Genomic DNA, 21,163 nt, shown 5'->3' on the forward strand with positions numbered 1-21,163 from the left:
TGAACTCAAGGGTCAGCGAAACCAATGAGCTGTCAGACGCCCAAATAAATCGCGGTGAGCTCGCTCTCCCCAGTCGGGAAAGTTAATAGAGGAGAAGGTAGGTATGTGGGCCCGGTCCAGCCTCCAGGTCTAGTCTGGCCCTGTGTGGAGGGTGTGAGTGAGTGGGGGGTGTGTGTGAGTGGGGGGTGTGTGTGAGTGGGGGGTGTGTGTGGGGGGGGGTGTGAGTGTGAGTGTGAGTGGGGTTGTGTGTGAGTGGGGGGTGTGAGTGGGGTTGTGTGTGAGTGGGGGGTGTGTGTGAGTGGGGGGTGTGAGTGGGGTTGTGTGTGAGTGGGGGTGTGTGTGAGTGGGGGGTGTGAGTGTGGGTGTGTGTGTGTGTGGGGGGGGTCTCCCTGTGAGGATCTCCCTGTGGGGGTCTCCCTGTGACTCCCTGTGAGGGTCTCCCTGTGACTCGGGTCTGTGTCGGGATCGCGGTGATGGTTGATTTTCAGTGCCGCGCGATTGTCTTTCTCTGCGTCACAATGTGTCAGTTCCACAGAGTGTTATATTGTATCGGTTCGACTGTGACACAGCGTATCGGTTCGACTGTGACACAGCGTATCGGTTCGATTGTGACACAGTGTATCGGTTCCATTGTGACGCGGTGCTGCTTTGTCCCCGTCTCTCGCCGTTCTGTTGTAGACTGATGGACGTCCTGAGGAAACTGAGGACCACCGCTCGGGCCGCCGCCCCCCTCCTGAGCGGGGCTCAGCCCAGGGCCAGGGCCACCGGCACCGGCACCGGCACCGGGGAGCTGCTCGCGGCCGCCAGCAGGAGCAGCGCCGCCGCCTCCGCCAGGCAGGTTCACACCAGGAAAAGAGGCTATGATATGACCAGAAACCCGCACTTGAACAAGGTAAAGCCGCAGCAGCAGCACTGCGCCTCCGCTAGTGAGTGTCAGCTTATCAGCAGCGGTGCTCTTGGGTGGGGGAGGGTGGGGGAGGGTCACCCCCCCCCCGCAGGCTCGGCAACAGGCTCCACCACCGTTAAAACTATCCGAGAGGCTGCCCCGTGTGAAGAGCACTGCGTAAATGCGAGGTGTTGAATTGACTCTTCTCTCTTGTGATGAAACGCCAGACTGTGCCTATCGCTCGTCTCCCGGTGCAGGTGGATCTCCATCCACGTTACATCAGGTTTCCCAGGGAGGACTCTCACTGCTTAGGCTTCCCCTCACTACCTTGTTACAACCTCTCTCCCTCCCGCCCCCCCCCACCCACCAAAGCAGTGATCATCCGCATGGCTTCCAGGTTTGATTATGCTGACGCCCTCCTCTGTGGACTCCACAGCTCCTACACACACACCACACACACACACACACACACACAAGATGCAGTCAATGTCCTCTCCTGCGAAAGGTCCTATAAGTGTCATCTGCAAACTGGGTCAGCTCCAGCGGATCAAATGCAAGATCGCTGTCCTCACATTCACATCTCTCAATGGCCATACCCCTCCCTACCAACTGTGGTGTCCTAAACACCTTCTGACCAGGCCGCTCAGCTAACATGCTTGACCGTGCCTTCAGCTCCCCTCTCGACTCTCTACCCCCTCCTCGCTCCCTCCCTTCCCTCCCCTCACCCTGACCATTTCCCCCCTGCTCGGGTCCTGACCCAACTGTCCAGCACCTTGGGACGTCCTCCCGACGTGAAAGGTGCTCTATAAATGGAATATTGTTGTTGATGTTCCCCCATCTTTGCTCCATCATTGGTGGGAGAGCTTTCAGCCATTCTCTGCAACTGGATGCAATCCCCCCCCCTGCTTTAAAGCATCCCCTTGACACCATTTGTAAAGAGATGGAAGGGCATTTCTCCTGATATTCTGACTCCAGATTAATTGTTCATTTACTTCATGGCTATTTTTGATATCTTGCTGGTGCAACAGGAATTACCTATGAATTATTTTGAGATGTTTTGATGGTACTATGAAATGCAAGTTCAATCATTCCTTACTATTTACAATGGGGGAGGGGGTGGGGGGAAAGGTTGATATTACTGATTAATACAATTAAAATGAATTGACAGTTGGGAAAGGACTATTTGCTCCAATAGAGAAATCCAGATAAGATAAGCTATTATTAAATTTAGGGCGGAATCCTGCAGCTCAATGATTAGAGTACTCGCCTTGCAACCTGGGTTCGTTTCTTGGCAGGATGAAACTTCTGCAAGTTTCCTTACTCAACACGCCTGCTTACCTGGAAGTAAGGAGGAACCCAGTTGTTAGTCAATTGGCAGATCACATTTTTGGGTGCAATTTACTCCTACTTATGAGTTCAATTCCAGGCAGGGTGAAACCTTGGGCAAGTTTCCTTACTCCACACAGAGCCTAATAATAATTCCTCCAAAAAAACAAAACAATAATAAATTGGTCATTTTCAATCTACGACTGTTTGTGGACATTGCTGTGCGCAATTGGCTGCTGCGTTCGCCCACAAATATACAGTCAATTCACTTTACAGTGTGTTCTGTGAAGCGCTTTGGGACGTCCTCCCGACGTGAAAAGCGCTATATCAAATACAAGGATTATTATTATTATTTTTCGTTGTGCCTAAGTTCTAAGAGTAGTAATACTTCTGTGATTAAAAATAATGCATTATTCTATTCCAATGAATAATTTGTAAGATTTGGGAAGCCTGCCTTCTAAAAGGTGTTAATGAATTAGAGATGGTTCAGAAAAGAGCAATGTGGATGATTCAAGGCCTAACAGGATAAGAACACAAAACTAATACATTCATTACCTAGAGATCAGAAGATTTTTGTGTTGAGTGTTAGTGAATATGTGGAATAGATTGCTGAATGAACCTAATTTATTGTCAGTTCATTTCTTTAGTTTTTTTAAAAAAAGGGTGTTAAGACTCTATCATAGGGAATAGGGTTCAGCATTTGTGGTTTGTTAAATGCGCAGTGCAATCCCTCTACGAACCACTCCAAACGGGTTTCCGTGCTGTCCACAGCGCAGAAACAGCATTGGTCAAAGTGACAAATGACATTTTGTCCATCTGTGACCAGGGCTCTCTAAGTCTCTTCGTCCTCTATAACACTGTCTTTGACACTGTTGACCATACTATCCTCCTGCACCGCCTCTCCTCACCTCAACTTTTATGGACTGGTTCAGATCCCACTTTTCACACCGTCTCTACTTTGTCTCCACAAATGGCTTCTCCTCCAGCCCTTGTCTCATGCAGCGTTCCTCAGAGCTTTGTCCTTGATCCTCTCCTTCAAAATGTACACGCTCCCTCTTGGTGACATCATCTGCAGACATGGGCATTGGACAGTCGGTTTTTCGAATCCGAGCTGGGGGTCGGATTGGGGAGGGTGGAGGGCCGGGGCGAAGTAGGGTGGTCGAAAGCACGGTTGAAGAGGAGGTTCTTGAGATACCTCTTGAAGGAGGCAAGGGAGCAGGATGCGTCCTTCTAGGGAGAAAGTACGCATTCCATTCCAATAAACATTTCTGGAATTTCCATGTGTGGGTGGGTTACATGGAAGTCTGTTTGGTTTGGATATTCTTAAGCATGGTGATGGGTTTCCGCATATGTTAGACACCTGGCTGATCAAAAAAGTGTCTCGAACATGGCAAAATACACCATTAGTCATGTTATCTCTGATGTCTGTAGATTTATTCTGTTCACTGATTAGAATCATAGAGATTATGGGGAAGACCAAGGCTCTCTTTGTTGGTGTCTGGCTGTCCTTAGAGAGACAAAATCAGAGGACAACGTTCTCAATTTTTATTAATGAAAAAGTTTGGATGGATAATCAAATGCAAGGATTATTATAATGGAGCATTGGCTACATTTGAAATCTGAGGCATCAAATGACCTCGGTCTTAACTTTTGCAGCGCCTTGGGATGTCCTCCCGATGTAAAAGGCGCTATACAAATGTAATCTTGTTGTTGTTGCGCAGCTGAACGCAGTGCAGCAGCTAAAACATTGACTGTTTCGAAAGACAAAATAAGCTATTTAAGACGATATTCATTGAGTTATGAGTCATCTTCCTGTTTGGAAAAATAACTTAAAATAACCTTAGTAACTGAAACACATTTAAGAAACTTCTTTTTTAACAAAATCCTAGCTTGTTATTTATAACTTGCATTTAATATATTACACTACACCCCATAATAACTTCAATCACAATTGTTCTGGTTTTCCTATTTATCGTAAAATTATTTGGCGATTTCTCTTCACTGTGTAAACAGAATTAACCCAATGCAAACATGAGTAATGCAGTTAATGGCTTGTTTAAGATAACATTCTGGAGGTTATCTACCAGAATGTTTGTGGTTCAAACATTCACAACACTGGTTCAAAGCAAAGAAATACAGTGTACATTGTAAATAGATCTCGTTTTGAATTAAGAGTATTATGGATGATTGTTTTGCTGTGCGGTGGAGGTGGGGTTCTGGATAGGGGAAGAGGGAGGAAATGCTTTGTAGAATAGGCAGCAGCTTGGTCAGAAACATCAGGTCAACAAAACATTGACTGCCTTGGAGTATGTGCTTCTGCGATGGATAATGAATGTTTTTGCTGTAAACTTAAAATGCAATGTTTTAACCAGTATGAAATGCTCAGTAAAAAGCTATGACCTCAGTCATATTTTACAACCAAGATTGTAACCCACAATGTTGAGTAACTCATGGTTAAAAGAAAATAAAGTTGAAGGATATCGGAGGAGGGGGGAGCTGGGATATGGGACAAGGGATAGGATCTCGGATAGACATGGAGTATAAACACCAGCCAGACTGGATAGGCTGAATGTTCTGTTTCTGAAATGTACCTTCCATGAATCAAACACTCTAAAACTCGATATTTATGTCTGATTCAGTTTCAACTGAGTTACCCACTTGTACTCATCTGACTACTATTTCCAGTTGTGAACATTGCAGAAAAAAGATGCACTATATCTGCTGCTCAAATCCACTGTGCTCCAGATTAGTGTAAATGACTAGAAAGCAGACAGGTATGCTAATGGATACAAGCTTTTAAATGGGCACAAGCTTTTAAAACCTGAACATTTCCTTCATACATTACATGGTTTCTAAAATGCTATGGCAGGAGTGGGTGAGGGGATAGGTTTGGACTATTTAAAAAAAATACTATATATTTTGTATAGCTTGTTATATAAAGATTCCGAAAGCCTTACTTGGGAACTGCTGTTGTGAATGAGCAACCAGGGATCTATTTATTACCACCCAATCCAGTGAAAGAGATGTGCACCACCCCCATCACACCCAGCACCCTGTATAGATATCATTTGGCTTCACGATCTAGCCACAGAAAGCTAACAACTCAAAGTGCCTAGCTCTGATTCAATGTGATCCATGCCTTCTATATTCTTGAAGCATTGTGATGATTGGTTAATATCCACAGTCTTGCCTGTTTATTTCCCTTTTTACAGCATTAATCAAGAATGGCTTTTAGTCGTCTGAAGTCATGTTGACAGTTATTAAATCTTAGCTTTAAAGGTTTTTATAAACTGTACTCCTGTTTGAGAGGGAGAAGAACTGATTATTGTTGATCTCACAAAGTCACAATTGAGAGATAGTATGATGTCTTTTGATGTGATTTATTGTATTGTGATGATATCAATTTGTAAACAAACAAGGGTTTGTACGCCAGTTCTTCATGCACATTGAGCACCTTTTTATAATAACCAGCTGGCTATCATTAAGCCATGATCCAAAATTAGGTTCAAGATTTAGTTGAGGTACAGATCAGCCATGATCCAATTAAATGACAGAACAGGCTCGACGGGCTGAATGGCCTCCTTATGTTCCTATGCCCTATGATAGTTCCCTTTTTTTTGGTCAGCTAGGTGTCTGACACATGTGGAAATCCATCACTCTGCTTGAGTATCCAAACCAAACTGAGATTTCCACGCATCTCACCTAAGAAGAAGAATCCTTGCATTTGATATAGCGCTTTTCAAGTCTTCTAAACATCTCCAAGAGCTTCACGGAATATACTGTAAAGTGAATTGACTGTACATTTGTGGGCAAAACGCAGCAGCCAATAGTAGTGTCCCACAAACAATCATTGATTAAAGTGACCAATTTATTTTTTTCTTGAGGGATTATTATCAGGCGTGTGGAGTAAGGAAATTTGCCCAAGGTTTCTCCCTACCAGGAATCGAACCCAGGTCTCTTGCTTGTGAGGCGAGTGGTCTAACCGCTGTACTACATGCGCACTCTCTCCCTGGGGGGATGCATCCTGCTTACCAAATCCGGAAAGTGTTAAGCGCAGGTTTGCAAGAGCCAAGGCTTGCGTACCCAGAGAGTGTGTTGGGTTACTGCCCGAGTCTAACCAGCTAAAACCACAAAAGCTTGCAACTGATATTGCTGTCCGGCAAGCTTTCCCGCTGCTATGACCACCCTACCCATTAAGGCTTTGGTTTGTAGGGTTAACAGAAGCCGAGTCGGATGACTCCCTGCCCTTCTAGGTCCTACCGATGAGCCGGTCATCAGCAGTGCTCTGGAATACTGCGGACCCACCTGGCTCAGGAACCAGAAAACCCAATCTGCCACAGAGGGTGGCTCGATTCTGACTTTCCATTGCCTGGCATGTCATCTTAGAGCTAGTTCAGCCATCAATTAAAAGCCAAAATCCATAATGTCCTTCTCGTTTCTGGGTGTCTGACCCTGACTTTGTGTTGTGCTATGAGATATTATCCTATACAAAGTGTGTGATATAAGTTTTTTATACAAGTTTTTTTTTCCTGCTGAATTCAGCTACAGCAGTCCCTGAAATAAAATGGTCATTAATTTCATGGCTGTTTGTGAGACATTCCTTTCACAAATGGGCTGTTGTGTTCACCCACAAATACACAGTCACTGCACTTTACGGTAAATCCTACGACGGATTGACCTCACATTGTCCTTTATGCCCTTAGAGCCACTGCTGTCACAGTGTCGATCTTTCTCCCTATTGTGACTTAATATACATTGCTGTTCACTCTACAGAGCAACCTTCACTAAGGATTACTATTTTCACCTGGTTTTGCAGGAGATAAATAATGAATTAGTGAATTGATTGCCAGTAAGGGTGGTTGAGGCAATGACTCTTAAGAATCCGCTTAAGAAGACGGAAGGGTGGATATTCTAGAAGAATAAGATCAGTTGGGCTGGAGGGCCTTCTTATTAGGAAGACGGTTGAAGCAGGAGGTGTTTATTCTTTCAAGCCCAGATTAGATAGTTTCCTTTTAGGAAATGACATTATGGGATATAGTACATAGGTAGTTTGGGACATATGTGCATGTGACTTCCAGGAAGGTGGAAGGCGAACTAGATGGACCTTGGTCTTTTTAAGTCTAGCATTTCTTATGTATGTTCATTCAAATCTTTTGTAAAACCTAACAGCAGACCCTGTTTAACTTGATAGTAGGCAAAATAGTTGGTAAATTATTATGTATCTATTTCCTTCTTTTGTGCATTTATTCCAAGACAAGATTGTGCCTGATCACAAAAGTTTGCTATCCAATTTTCATCTCGAGTTCATTGAATGCTTCCTGCTATTTGTTCAACAATTAAACTTATGATTGAATGCAAACACTCTCCTATTTAATTTGTGCATCCTGTCTCCATCCACAACCTTGAGTTCGGATGTGATTTTCTTTTTATGTTGAAGGATAACACTCCTTTCACTCAGGAAAGGAGTCTCTTAATGGAGTATAGTATTGACAATATGTTATTTTAAAATGTACCTGGTCGATCAGTTATTAATAATTATGCACAAGATATATTTATTCAGCCTTCATTTAAAGAGACCATTAGTTTGCTTTCACTCCATTAGTCTTTGTGCATGGTGAAACACGGAAAATCATTTCCATCTCACTGCACATCATGGTTTGAAGGTCTGACTCTTGGCTCCCTCAGGTAATAACATTTGATATAACATCTTTCACAGTGGGAGAACATCTCCCGAAAGCACTTCACAGTATTTACTGTAAAGTATAACGACTGTATCCTTAAGCAAAAGAGCCAGAAGCCCTCAACCGGCTGTGAAGTAAATGGCCAACTTTATTTGGGCGATATTTGGCAATGATACTGGGAGAAACTTCCTTCTCTTTTCAAATAGTGCCATAGTTTTTTTCTTAATTTTACCAGAACAGACAGACTTCTGTTTAACATCTCATTTGAATGAAGATAGATGCAGTTTGAAATGTTGGGTCATCTTCTTCCCAGTGTGGTCTCAAGTTGTTGCTTTATGTCATTCAATCCAGTTCAGTTATGTTGAACTCTGCTCCTCAATCTCTGTCAACATCCTGTTAATAGTTTCACTTCCAAGTCCTTCTGCCTGGTATTGGCTTTCAGTAGTTATGTTCCTGTCACTCTGGTAATGTGCTCTTTTATAGCTATTTACTCTGGTCTGGAGTCCTGATAGTTTTGATTGTACTTAGCTGAGTCAGAAGAAGTTGATAACAACTGTTTGATTTACTTTTTTGTTTCTGATGTGATTTCATTCTGTGACTTCCCCTTTCTCATCAACGTTTCCATCAGTCAGCAAAAAAACTTTCCTCAGAATTGCTGTGCAATGATTATTCACCTCCTCTTCCACTTGGACACTTTGTTTTCCATCAAAACATTTTTCAGACTTAAAACCGGGGAGAGAGGATCTTGAACTCATTCCACTGTGGGATGGGGAGCAGGTATAATGTATAGAGTATGGGATAGTGATAGAATGTTTGCGCCACAGACTTTGCAGGCACATTCCTTGCATTTTGTAAATTCTTTCACTCCATTTTTTAACAATATTGCTTGCAGGTGCTCTGAGTTGAGCTGTAACCTGATTTGAGGCTAATTGCTCTGGTACCCGTCTCATCTAAATTGCCTGTATTTATTTGTACTGAATGTCTGAAGCAACAGCTGCCTCAGCAAACGTTCAATTTGTGTTTGTGAGTTTTATATTTTGATTACATTTTGTTACCATTTTTGGAAAAAAAACTTATTCAGGGAAAACAGATATTTCAGTGTGTCGAGTGTCACTATTGAGGCTGCTGAGATTTCCTCACCACCGTGCTAATAAATCTGTACTTTTTGAACCACATGTATGCCCATGCATATCAGTATCGGCTTGGGTGGTCTGCGTTTACAATATCATGACCACCCTACACTCAGTGTCTTCACGATAGTACAGCAAATGACAACTGTGTGGAAATATTTTATCGTATTTAAGCTGTTAGTCCCCCATTGAACTCTACAGACGATCCGTTTTGGAGCATTTTAAACTTTAACGCTTTTTAAAGCTTTCTTAACTAATGAACCGTCTTGCTGTTGCATTCGGCACTATTATGGAATCCTGTAGCTCAGTGGTTACAGCACTCGCTTTGCAAGCGAGAGACCTGGGTTCAATTCCAGCAGGGCGAAACATTGGGCAAGTTTCCTTACTCCACACGCCTAATAATAATCCCTACAAAACAATAATAAATTGGTCATTTTCAATCCACGGCTGTTTGTGGGACACTGCTGTGCACAATTAGCTGGCGCGTTTCGCCCACAAATATACAGTCAATTCACTTTACAGCATATTCTATAAAGCACTTGAGACGTCTAGAAGACGTGATAAGGCGCTATATCAAATGCAAGGATTATTATTATCCCCCATTGACTGCAGAGAATGACCATAAATAGGCTCATCAAACCAACAAACAAATTGAATTTTTTTCATATAGACTTCAGGCACATGCTTTTGGTTTGGTTCCTGTACATGAGGTGGATCAAGATACCAATCCAATGCCTTTGTTTCCTATTAGTTCTCATACAATGTAAAACTGAAGTCAGCTGCTGATAAGTACAAGAGGCAATATTCCCGGTTCTACAGAATATTTCCATTGAGTTGCCGCAATTAAAATCCTCGGATCAGACTGGTGGCTCCAAGCTAGGTCAAACTATTGACATTTATGGTATGATCAGAGTTCACTTGTCTTCATAGCACAGATGAGATGTTGTAAAATGATGCTCTTTGTAACATTTACTACAGGGAATATTGCGATAGTGACAGTCTTATCAAAATTTGGTAAGAGCGTTTTACTTTGAGCTACGTTTACATGGGACGGTATTTATCCATTGTAGTGAAAATAATAGATAAATCTACCCTTTTATTAATGCGTAACTATCTGTCTGATCACTCTTATTCTCTTGTCTTTTTTTAAAAAAATTCCAGAACTCCCTATTCCTGAACATTTTTATTTTAACAATGTTCCTTGGCCTGTTTCCATGTTGTACATTCTTTGGAAATCTTTAATTGCCCACCGTGCCACAGATTAACTAAGAGGTATAAGAGTGACTGATAATTTTTCTCAAAGTTGTAACAGTTCATCCCAGTAGGATATGGGACTTGAACCCACAATATTCTAACTCTGAGGCAAGAGTGCTACCACTGAGTCAGGCTGATACCTAGGCTAGACACCTAGAAATGAGAACTGTTGCTTATAAATCAATTTTCTTTATCACATATAGCACATACAGTAATGTAACAAGTGAGTGTCAAGTGCTCCACTTCTAGTGGTTGTGAAAATAGCATTAGTAAGTATAGTTTTTGCAACATGGGCCTCAATCTGTGCAGTAACATTTTATCACTTAGGCATTGTTTACTTGGCAGACACGCCCAATCTCAAACAAAATCATACTGTGTAGGTCTTTGTATTAAAGAACACAGCAGTTTAAAAAGTACTGTATATAAATACATAATTAATGATGGAACTCAATCACCACATTGAAATCCTTCATTGTTAAAAATGGTACAAATCACTCAAATGACAATGGCCTGATTTATTTTCCACTGCTTAAGCTCAGCAACAAAAAGGCTGGACTTTCCATGAAGTGAATATTGTCTCTCCTCCAAGTGGGACATGCAACTGAGCAACTCCTCATTCCTGTTGATTGGTACTTTTAAGTATGTCAGAAGAGCTCAGTTCCACTACCATTTGAAGCTGATGTCCATGCTGAAGTTATAATAATAATCCTTGCATTTGATATAGCGCTTTTCACGTCGGGAGGACATCCCAAAGCGTTTCACAGAACACACTGTAAAGTGAATTGACTGCATATTTGTGGGCGAACGCGGCAGCCAATTGCGCACAGCAATGTCCCACAAACAGCCTTAGATTGAAAATGACCAATTTATTATTGTTTTTGTTTTGGAGGGATTATTATTAGGCGTGTGGAGTAAGGAAACTTGCCCAAGGTTTCGCCCTGCCTGGAATTGAACTCGGGTCTCTCGCTTGCAAATCGAGTGCTCTAACCACTGAGTCACAGGACTCCACTTCTTTCTGGGGTACTTGTAAGGCTTGCATAGGAACATAGAAGAACTAGAACAGGAAGAAGCCATTTAGCATGTTCCACCAATTTGTTAGATCTTTGCAGATCTTTTTAATCGCATTGCCACCCTTCACCCTACCCCTTAATACCTCTACTTCCCAAAGTTTCTGTCCATCTCTTGATCATCCCAACTGATTCACTCTGGAACTCCATCCACAGTCCCTTCGCCTTGCTTCCTCCCTTGCCACCTTCAAGGCCGGTCTCAAGACCCTCCTCTTCAATCGTGCCTTCCCTATGCTCAGGTCCTGACTGTTCAGCGCCTCGGGATGTCCTCCCAACATGAAAGGAGCTCTATAAATGTAATTTTTTTGTTGTTGATTCCACCAATATAGCTTTCTAGGTTGGAGTGTTCCACATCTTCACAGCTTCTGTACGAAAAAAAGCTTCAAGACCTCTGTTCTGATTTTAAGACTATAAATTGCTCATTGTTCATGTAAATAATTTGTTTATTTACGTTGCCAATTTGATGCAATTTTCATGTTGACTCAATGTTGAAAATGCAGCATAAATCACATTTCAGTTTGGGAGATCAAATTGATGCCAATATAAATCTGTTTTTATACAGCAGCCAATTTTCACAGGTCTTGGGTGGTCTTTAAGTTTTTAAATGTCATCAAACAGACATCACACGTCATTCTTAAAAGTTCACTTTTAGTAGTCCTTCAGAGCCACAGTATGTGTCAAGTTCTCTAAAGGACTCTCCTTTATCCTGGCTGAGAGGGTGGCAAAGTGTGGCAGCCTCTTTCTCTGAATCTTTACACTATTCATAGCAAACCACATCCACAACAGTACAAAAAAGCATTTGTTCCCTACTGCTCATTATACAATACAAATTACATTTGTACAGCGCCTTTCACTTTAGGAGGATGTCCCAAGGCGCTGGTCAGTCAGGGATTTGGACCTGAGCTGTGGGGGGGGGGGCTGGATTGTGGAGGGTAGGAGAGTGACCGAAGGTTCAGTCGAAGAGGAGGGTTTTGAGATGCGCCTTGGAGGTGAGGCAAGCGAGGTGAAGGGAATGTGGGAAAAAGTTCTATAAGGTGGGGATGAAAAGGCTGAAGGCCTGGCTGCTGATGGTGGAGTGGGCTGGGTGGGTTAGGCTGGGTGGGGCACATGGAGCAGTCCAGCGCCTCCTCAGGGGACAGGTTGATATGGACTCAGCAGGTAGGGAGGGGCAAGGCTGCTGTGGGCTTTGAAGGCGAGGACGAGGATTTTGAACTATCTTTTGGGGGATGTGGAGCCAGGCAAGGGTGGGGGTGATGGGGTCACAGAGCCTGGTTCAGAGTTCTGGATGATCTGCAGCTTGTGGAGGGAAGAGTTGGGAAGGCTGACACACAGGGAGTTGGCGTGGTTGAGCCTACATGTGATGAATTCGTGGATGAGGGTTTTGGCAGCCTGTGGTGTGAGACAGTGGCGGAGCTGGGTTGATGTTGTGGTGGGGGGGAAGGCAGAGCGGGTCATGGCACGGATGTGGAGTAGAAAGGATAGTTCAGGGTCAAGCAAGATGCCAAGATTCTAGACTGGCTCAGTGAGGTGGAGTGTGCATCCATGGATGGTGATGCTGTCAGGACCTAAAGTGAGGAGGCGCTGCTGGGAGCCAATCAGGAGGGTCTCGGTCTTGTTGACGTTCAAATGAAGAAAGTTAGCTCTCAGCCAGGACGATGTCTGACTGACATTTGACACCCAACTCTCCCTCTGCCTCCACCCTCGATTCCAGGACCACAGCAGTTGTCCTGGAATCGAGGGTGGATGCAGAGGGATACAGTTGGGTGACATCCGCATACATGTGGAAGTTGACCCTATGTATGCGGATGATGACACCAAGAGGGAGCATATAGATATTGGAGAGGACTAAGGCAGAGCCCTGAGGAACGCCGCATAAGAAGGTGCGGGAGCTAGAGAGAAGCCGTTTGTGGAGATGAAATGGAGACGGTGTGAGAGGTAGGATCTGAATCATTCAAGGACAGAACCATGAAGGTTGAGGTGAGAGGAGAGACGGTGGAGAAGGATAGAGTGGTCAATGGTATTAAAGGCAACAGAGAGATCGAGGAGGAGGAGGCAGAGGGAGCCCTGGTTGCAGAAGGACAAAATGTCATTTGTCACTTCGACAAAAGCTGTATCCATGAGTGGCGGGAGAGGAAGGAACGATGCTGGGAAGCAATGAATTGCATTGGGTTAACATTTAAGAATCTTACAATTCTTGCCTTTGACCCTTTTAAAAGCATCATTGTACTCACAGAACTATCGGTGAATAAGATTTCTTATGATAATGGATATTCTATGTTTATTTTCAGTGAGAGACCATGAAAAATTGATTTAGGTTGCGGAGACGCATTTTCATTTACATTGGCAATATCCTGAGAATACAAAGTCCTTGACCATTTTTATTTGGAGAATTATTGGCCAAGCACGAGGAGAAACTCTCTTTTTTTTAAAATGTGCCATGAAACTATATTTTCTGTGGTTCTGAAATTTCCCAAATTAAAACGTCAATTAAAATTATGTTTTGGAATGCATTCATAATCCGTTTTGAGCACTGATGTTTTTTTGACTGCAATAATCTGGCAACAATTTATGACGACTGCAATAATGTTGCAGGGCAAAGTCAAGGGTGCAATTTATTGTCAAGTTAACCTAATTGTCTGATAGGGTGCACCTGCTGTAGATTTACCTACCTGGTTTGTACGACGCTTGGAAATGTCTCCGATCCAGGTAGAATGAAGAAAATCTATGTTAAATCTTTCTTTATAGGTATTATCAAGTCTTGTGAAAATCTTATGTTTACTCCCAAAATATTGCAAAACGTTAATATTAAAAGGAACTTTTTTTGTTCACCATTGAATGGCCAAATGGTCTGACCCTAATCAATTACCTTTTTTTAAAAAAAATTCTAAGACACCTTCAATTTGTCACCTTCCTATGATCCAGTGTTGTTGGGTTGTACAGTAATTGTAAACATAGCACAATAGCACTGAAAATGCCCATTTAGGAAGAGTTATTTTTCAGTTTAACTAGGTGAGATAATCAATAGTTGTAAAAACAGTGAAGAGTGTGTCTAATATTTTATTTTTCCTTAAGTGATTTGCCTTATATAATTTTTATATTAACACACCTGCATTTTATATGTGCCAGAAGAGTTACTGTACTAGAGCAAGACAGTGGGACTAAAGAAGTTGCCTTTAAATCCATTTATTTTATCAACAGCAAATTGCATTTAGGTAGGGAGGAAGTCCCAAGGCGCTGAAATAAAGTGAAAGGGCTCACATTCTATCTAATGTGAGGAGCTCTGTCGTCTTGTGCAAAGTTAAGTAAAAATGTAATTATAATAATCCTTGCATTTAGTGGATCGCCTTCCACGGATGTCAACAAACACTTCATAGCTAACCAGTTAGCTGCAATGAATGATAGTAAGATAAATGAGAAAATGGGGTAGAGGACAGGGGATGATGCGTAAAAGGGGTGTTAATGATGCAAAACAAAGTGTGGTGAGGGGGGTGGAAATTGCAACAGAAAAGGCAGACAGAGAGAGAAAAGGTGTGTCTGGGACCCAGATGGTGGCGTTCTCTTCCTTGCCCTGCCTCCCCCCTCTCTGTTAGCCCTTAAAAGCCTCTCCCTCTCAACATGCCCCAGTTCTGACGAAGGGTCGTGGACCCAAAACGTTGACTCACTTTCGTTTCTCCATAGATGCTGCCTGACCTGCTGAGTGCTCCCAGCGACTTCTGTTTTTGTTTTAGATTTCCAGCATCTGTAGTATTTTGAGTTTTGTTACACTTTACAGAATATTCTGTGAAGTACTTTGAGACGTCTTGAAGACTTGATAAGGCGCTATATAAAATGCAAGGATTATTATTATTTACTAGGTGGCCTGTACTGAATAAAGAAGTTGAATAGAAATATTCAAAAGAAGCGATGTTAGGGAAAAGTTAAAGTAAGAAAAACAAGAGAGACAAGATGAATAACATTCAGTATATGATGAGCCAAATAAATAATACTCTTCACATTTGATATTATGCTTATTACATCGAAATGTCTCAAAATGCTTTACAATAATTACTGAAAATTGTAGTGACTGTATTTTTAGATCAGTGAGGCAGCTAATTTGTGTCTGTGTTCTACAAACAGCCACAAGGTGATTTACTAATTTTATTTGGGGATTGTTTGTCAGGACACCCTTCTATCATAGAATAGTGGCATGGGTTATTTAATGTCCAACTGAACATACAGACAAGACCTCAGTGTAATATCTCATTTAAAGTAAAATCAGTGGGAGGGGGAGAGATATGGAATAATCTGGCAACAGAATTAGAAAATGAAAGGCTAACAAATGCTTAATGCTACTTTGACCATTTTTGTACTAACGCAGATTCATACAATACAGACTAGAAATGTTCAGGGCACAGGAACTTATAAAAGGTTGTCTGCAGTTTGATGATAGAAGCTATGATCTTTAAGAGTTGTGCGTGGTTTAATAATTACGTTTGTCCAGTAAAGCGTAGTGTGCTGCCGACTGCACTCAAACTCTGGAATCCAATTAATACTATTCATTGGAAGGACTATCAAAGGCTCAGAGAGAGAATGACTGTGCGTTAAATCTTTCTTATAATCAATCTCTTTGCAGCTATTCTTTGGTTACATTGAAAAAGCTCTGAACAGTACAAATGTTTGTAGCCAGTTCGTGAGTTTTATGCCACTGTGATCAAGGATAAGCTACTAAGCGGATCAAGTGTGTGTTGACATCACTAGTGTGTAAAATCTACAGGGTCCTCCTGACCTATATTTAACAGCAGTTTGAATTATTTTGCAAAATAGGAGGTTGAATGAGAATAAACCAAGTTGGCAGCGATGTGCATGTTTGTGGATTTGTCTTTTTTTCTCAACTTCTGGCATGAAAATTTTGCTTTTTTTTTCTTCCAATGTAGCGCAATGCTTCATATATGGCAGTGAAAATTAGATGGAATTGGCTCTCGAGCATTAGTTCTATAAATACCACCTTACAAATAAATCTAATCGAATTCACCAGTGAGCAATAAGGCCACAGTTTGGTATTATAATGAAATTTGTGAGAGATGTAACTTGCATGGAACAAAAAAAGCCATATGTTTTATATTTCCTTTCTGGGTTTTGTCTTGCTCCTTCCCTTTTCCAAAATGTTATGTTTTGTAGTTCAACCCTTGCAGAGATGAGATACAGTATCAATTAGATTACAAATCTGTTTGATGGATTTGTAGACCATGTCTTTTATCAAAGGTTCGCAGAACAAACTCTTAGGCTTGGTGGATAAGCACTAAGCCTTATGGACCGGATGTTTGATTCCTGCTCTGTGTAGAGTTAACTGATACCAATTAGGACACCAGTTGGGCTCCAACAAATGGCTATGGTTGGACATATGTGGATGATTCATGAGGACAGGATTATGGTTCATTGCGATGCCCCTAGTGGTTAGACAGTCCTGATTGGCAAAATACTGCAGATGCTGGAAATCTTCTATACTGATAAAGACAAAACCTGTCCGCAAAGAACGCAATAACCGATTGACGTAGAGACATGCTTTATACCTCATCGGAAAGGTCTTGCACAGGGGAGTATCACGGGTATTTTTGTTTTCGGGGATCTCCTATCGTTGATGAGCTATATTTTTAAAAAATAAAAAGTTTTAAAAAAAGCCCACAAGAAGGTATGCATGGTATTCTGTAACAAAATAGCTCAGAGGTCACACACCCGTCTCGAGGGATACATCTTTACTAATAAAGATGAAATGTCTGCCGGTGTACCAGGAGTCCTCCCAACCAGGAGTCCTCCCTAGAGGATGTGTAAATATGTGAACAAGAGATGCTAATGAGTCAATAGCACATTTACTTAAGCTTAAAGGGTAAAGGTGCCTAAGTAGCAAAGATCAAGCCTTTCAAGGACAAATAAAAATGCCACGTGAAAGAGAGAAAGAAGATTAAATGAAACCGGTTGCAAGCGCAGCTGCAACAGGTACAGCTAGTCTGAAATAAAAATAGAAGTTGCTGGAACGCTCGAACAGATCAGGCAGCATCTATGGAGAGAGGAAAGTGAGTTAATGTTTCAGGTTGATGACCTTTCGTTCTTTCCTCTCTCCATAGATGCTGTCTGACCTGCTGAGTGCTCCCATTGACTTCTATTTTTATTTCAGCCCTTCAAAACTTACTGCTACCTCGGCTCCTGTGTGCTCGTGCTTCAGTAACCTGAAGACTCTTGTACTGGAAGGATATTTGCACCCTGGATATGCATTCCAGGTAACCAGCTCCCCACTTTTTCAGGAAAGAAAAAGGGGACAATTTTGGTTTTTAAAAAAATATATATTTGAGAAGTATTCAATTGGCTCAGCTATAAAAGAATATCTAAACCACAAATTTATTCTTGTATTAATCTCCTGAAAGGACCAGATTGGTTTCTTACTTAATCAAGATGAAAGAATGCTTCCTGTTGCCAGTATTTTCCTTTTGATGTATAATGTCAACTGGATTTCTGTACTTCCGATTGTGTTCCATCCTAGCATTTAAACAGCATTTACATTTTAATTTGGAATAATTATACAGTATTTCTGGCAATCCAGATTGTTTCCTTTTCAATGGAAACTTTATTTCCAATGATATTCCGTAGATTAATCACTATTATTAAAGGATGAGAGGCTTGATGACCTTTTTAAATGCACAAAGTGCCTCTGTTTTGCAAGATTGAGGTTGGCATTGAACTCAGTATTGGAAAATCGGGTGGGAGTTGCATAATTTTGGTGTGAATCTGAGAGGTGAATACCACAATTGTCTATCCAAAAGATCTGTCTTCATTATGGTGGCATTTGTTTAATTAATAGCATACTGACCAAGATGTAGAGATATTCTTGGAATTTAAATGTCTGCCTATTGATTTTACTGGGGATGTCAGATGTCTCCCTGACTTAAAATAGTATTTTTGGTAACTAACCGGTCTTCATCTAACTAGAAGCTCTACCTGTTAAAGCAGGGTTTAAAACTTTAAGACAAGCTTTCAAGTCTCATTAAACTGCACAGGTTTGGTCAACCATAAACATTGCCTAGAAATTGTCCACTTAGCTGTGTATCAAACATCATACTTTTCTGCTTTCTTTTGCGCTGGGCTCCACTTTCAGATGCTATCACCAAAGTTATAGCATCAAAATAAATGCTTCCATGACAACAAAAATGTAACTTGTATAACTCCCACAGTGAAAAGCAATGTATTTGGAAAAAGTCAAAACAAAAACACAATGTTTTGGGTTCTGATGATAATCACGAGTTATTTGAGATTCACTCCTAAAGTTCATAATATCACCTGACCTATGTGAAATAATTTATCATATCTATTATTTCCTGTGTTAGAGAAATATTAAATGCTGTTTGATCTTCAGTGAATGACAATGTTTGCTTTAAAATGTTCTATTGCTACTTTTTGAAAGCAACATTTGACTATTTTGTGATTTTTAGTGATATTTGGTGTTGGTAACAATGTATTTCTAGACATTTCCTTTCTGCACAGGTTTGGTCTACCATAAACGATGCCTCTCTCCAACCCACTCACACACACCAATACAAGCAAGTGCTATCTATTTCAATCAACCTTTTCAACTGAGTTTGCTAAACCTTTTGGCTTCAGTCAGTTAATTTAAGCCTGAGATGGGCTTTTCTGGATACAATTGCTCCACCAGCTGGAGAAATCATTGTTACTGCACAGAAGTATGAGCTTGATTCTCTTGTAGTTATTCTATAAACTCCAATCCACTGTCATGCTGTGCTCAACTGCTACAGTTGGTGCTGCAGTATGTGTCACTAAAGGTTTCCTAGAGAATGCGATATAATTAATATTTATATTCATAACTGATTTATTAATGAGAAATATGTAGTTATTGCATTTCCAAAACATTGAATATTCCTGAAAAATGTGTTTGAGAAATTCTATAATTGAATATTTCTGATTTAAGAAACTCATTAATATTGCAAATTAGATCTCACTGTCATTCCTCCATCAACAAGGATAGGTTGCACCTTGAGGTCATTTGTCTAAAGAGGTTATTCTAGTCTGGTTTAGATCAGTGGTCACTCCACCTTCAAAAGAACATTGAAGGGCCCAGAGAAAACCAGGACCTTAAATTCTCTAAATTCTCTAAATTATGAGATGCAACTTGCCAAGCAGAGCATGTTTTGCAGATTGCAGGAGGAGGGAGGGAGGGGAGCATAATCCAGATCCTTAAAATGACATAAAAGGTACATATGCAAATATAAACAGACAAAATACGGTGCTCTTAAGTAAAATGTTGATCTTCGTTCAGATTATTGGCAATTCTTGTGTAATATTTGGAATTTGATCATTTCTCCTCCATGTCTTAATTTAATCAGCGAAGATCAGATCCAACATAGTTTCCATGTCTGATATTCAGCTGTTCAATACATGGAAATGAGTCAATCTCTTTAGCTGTTCCATTTTCAATCATGGAATGCAGTAAACATTTACTGACCATTTGCTTTTCCAAATGATGGAAAAAAGTTATACTGACAATGCAGTAAGCAAGCCTATTTAATCAAGGCTAGTGTTGGTGGGAAAAAAACACTGTTTATATTATCTGGGGATTGCCATGCTGCTTAGCATTCCCCAGATATTTCAGTCTAAGAGTAGTGCAAACAACTCTGGTTCAAAAGCTTTTATTTTACTTTCCCACCAGGCTTCCCTACGGGAAAAAAAATCTGAGAGATTTTACATGTGCATTATTCCAGCAAGCCTAATAGTTTTCTGGAAGTTATGAAATTGTTTTCCCTCACCCCTTTCATTAATATTGACCCCCCCCCACCCCCCAAATAATAATAGGAAGAACATAATCTTTGGGAGAATCCTGTTTAATGCATGAATGTTGCCACAAACAACAATTTCCTGCAAGCACAATTACCATTGTTTACAAAAAAGTCTTCATAACAAATTACTTTACCCTTTTGCAGTCCTTTTATTTCCACTTTGCATGGAAGCTGTTGACACTTTGAAGGGGTGCCAGAATACTGAAACTTCTGATAGCAAAGTGGGAGGTTTTGCCTTGAATGTCTTCCAGGAGTGAAGTGGCAGGAATGTAGCTGAGCACCTATCTATGAAATGCTAATGGGCCTAAAATGTGCAGTCAATTAGTTTGCCCTCCTCCTCAATACATTAGTCATAAGTGGAAAGATTCAAGCTATTTTGCCTGTTCTTTTGATTTACAACTGCATCATAATTTACTGCAGTGAGGAATAGACTATTTAACTCATTAACCCACTGCCAAAGTTTTCACCCACTTTGAGTTGCCAGTGACCTCTAATTTACAAGCTATTGGAGGTGAATCACTACAGATTATAAAAACTGAACCAATTACAGTTGACCACTGAACACGGTGAAAACTCCCAGATATTTCCCAACAATACAATCCATATTATTCAACCCTGAACAGCTACATTCCACAGACAACCCTGTGATTCCAGCAGACTAAAATTACTTTGTTTCATACAATGTTTAATGTGGGATTGATGGGACACCTTGCTCCTAGAGCTGGTGCAGACTCGATAGACAGGTAATTCACTCTACACAAATTTACACATGATAAACCTATAGTTACATGTGGCACATTGATAGACACAGTGCCCTAATATGCTTCATTCCTAGCTGCCCAGTCAGGCAAGGATCTTTCATTTTATCACTTTCTATTTCTGTAGCAGCTTAGTATCATGGAAATTTCCAGCACAAAAAAAGGCCATTCGACAGCTTGTGTCTGCCGTCTCTCCAAGAGCAATCCTTTGACCTGTGCCAGTTGCATACCTTGTCCATTAA

General features: G+C 41.2%; 1 protein-coding gene across 1 annotated transcript in view; it reads left to right on the top strand.

Moving 5' to 3' along the window:
* The first annotated feature begins 678 nt into the window (after positions 1-678).
* LOC103184403 (NADP-dependent malic enzyme) overlaps positions 679-21,163 on the top strand; it is a 76,103-nt gene continuing 55,618 nt past the window's right edge. The window contains exon 1 of the mRNA XM_007902360.1: positions 679-892. Within this exon, the coding sequence (XP_007900551.1) occupies positions 683-892 (210 nt within the window). The 5' untranslated portion in view covers positions 679-682. The remainder of the gene's footprint in view (positions 893-21,163) is intronic.

Source organism: Callorhinchus milii, unplaced genomic scaffold (genome assembly GCF_018977255.1).
Source record: "Callorhinchus milii isolate IMCB2004 unplaced genomic scaffold, IMCB_Cmil_1.0 Scaffold4, whole genome shotgun sequence".
In the NCBI taxonomy this organism is placed as follows: Eukaryota; Metazoa; Chordata; class Chondrichthyes; order Chimaeriformes; family Callorhinchidae; genus Callorhinchus; species Callorhinchus milii.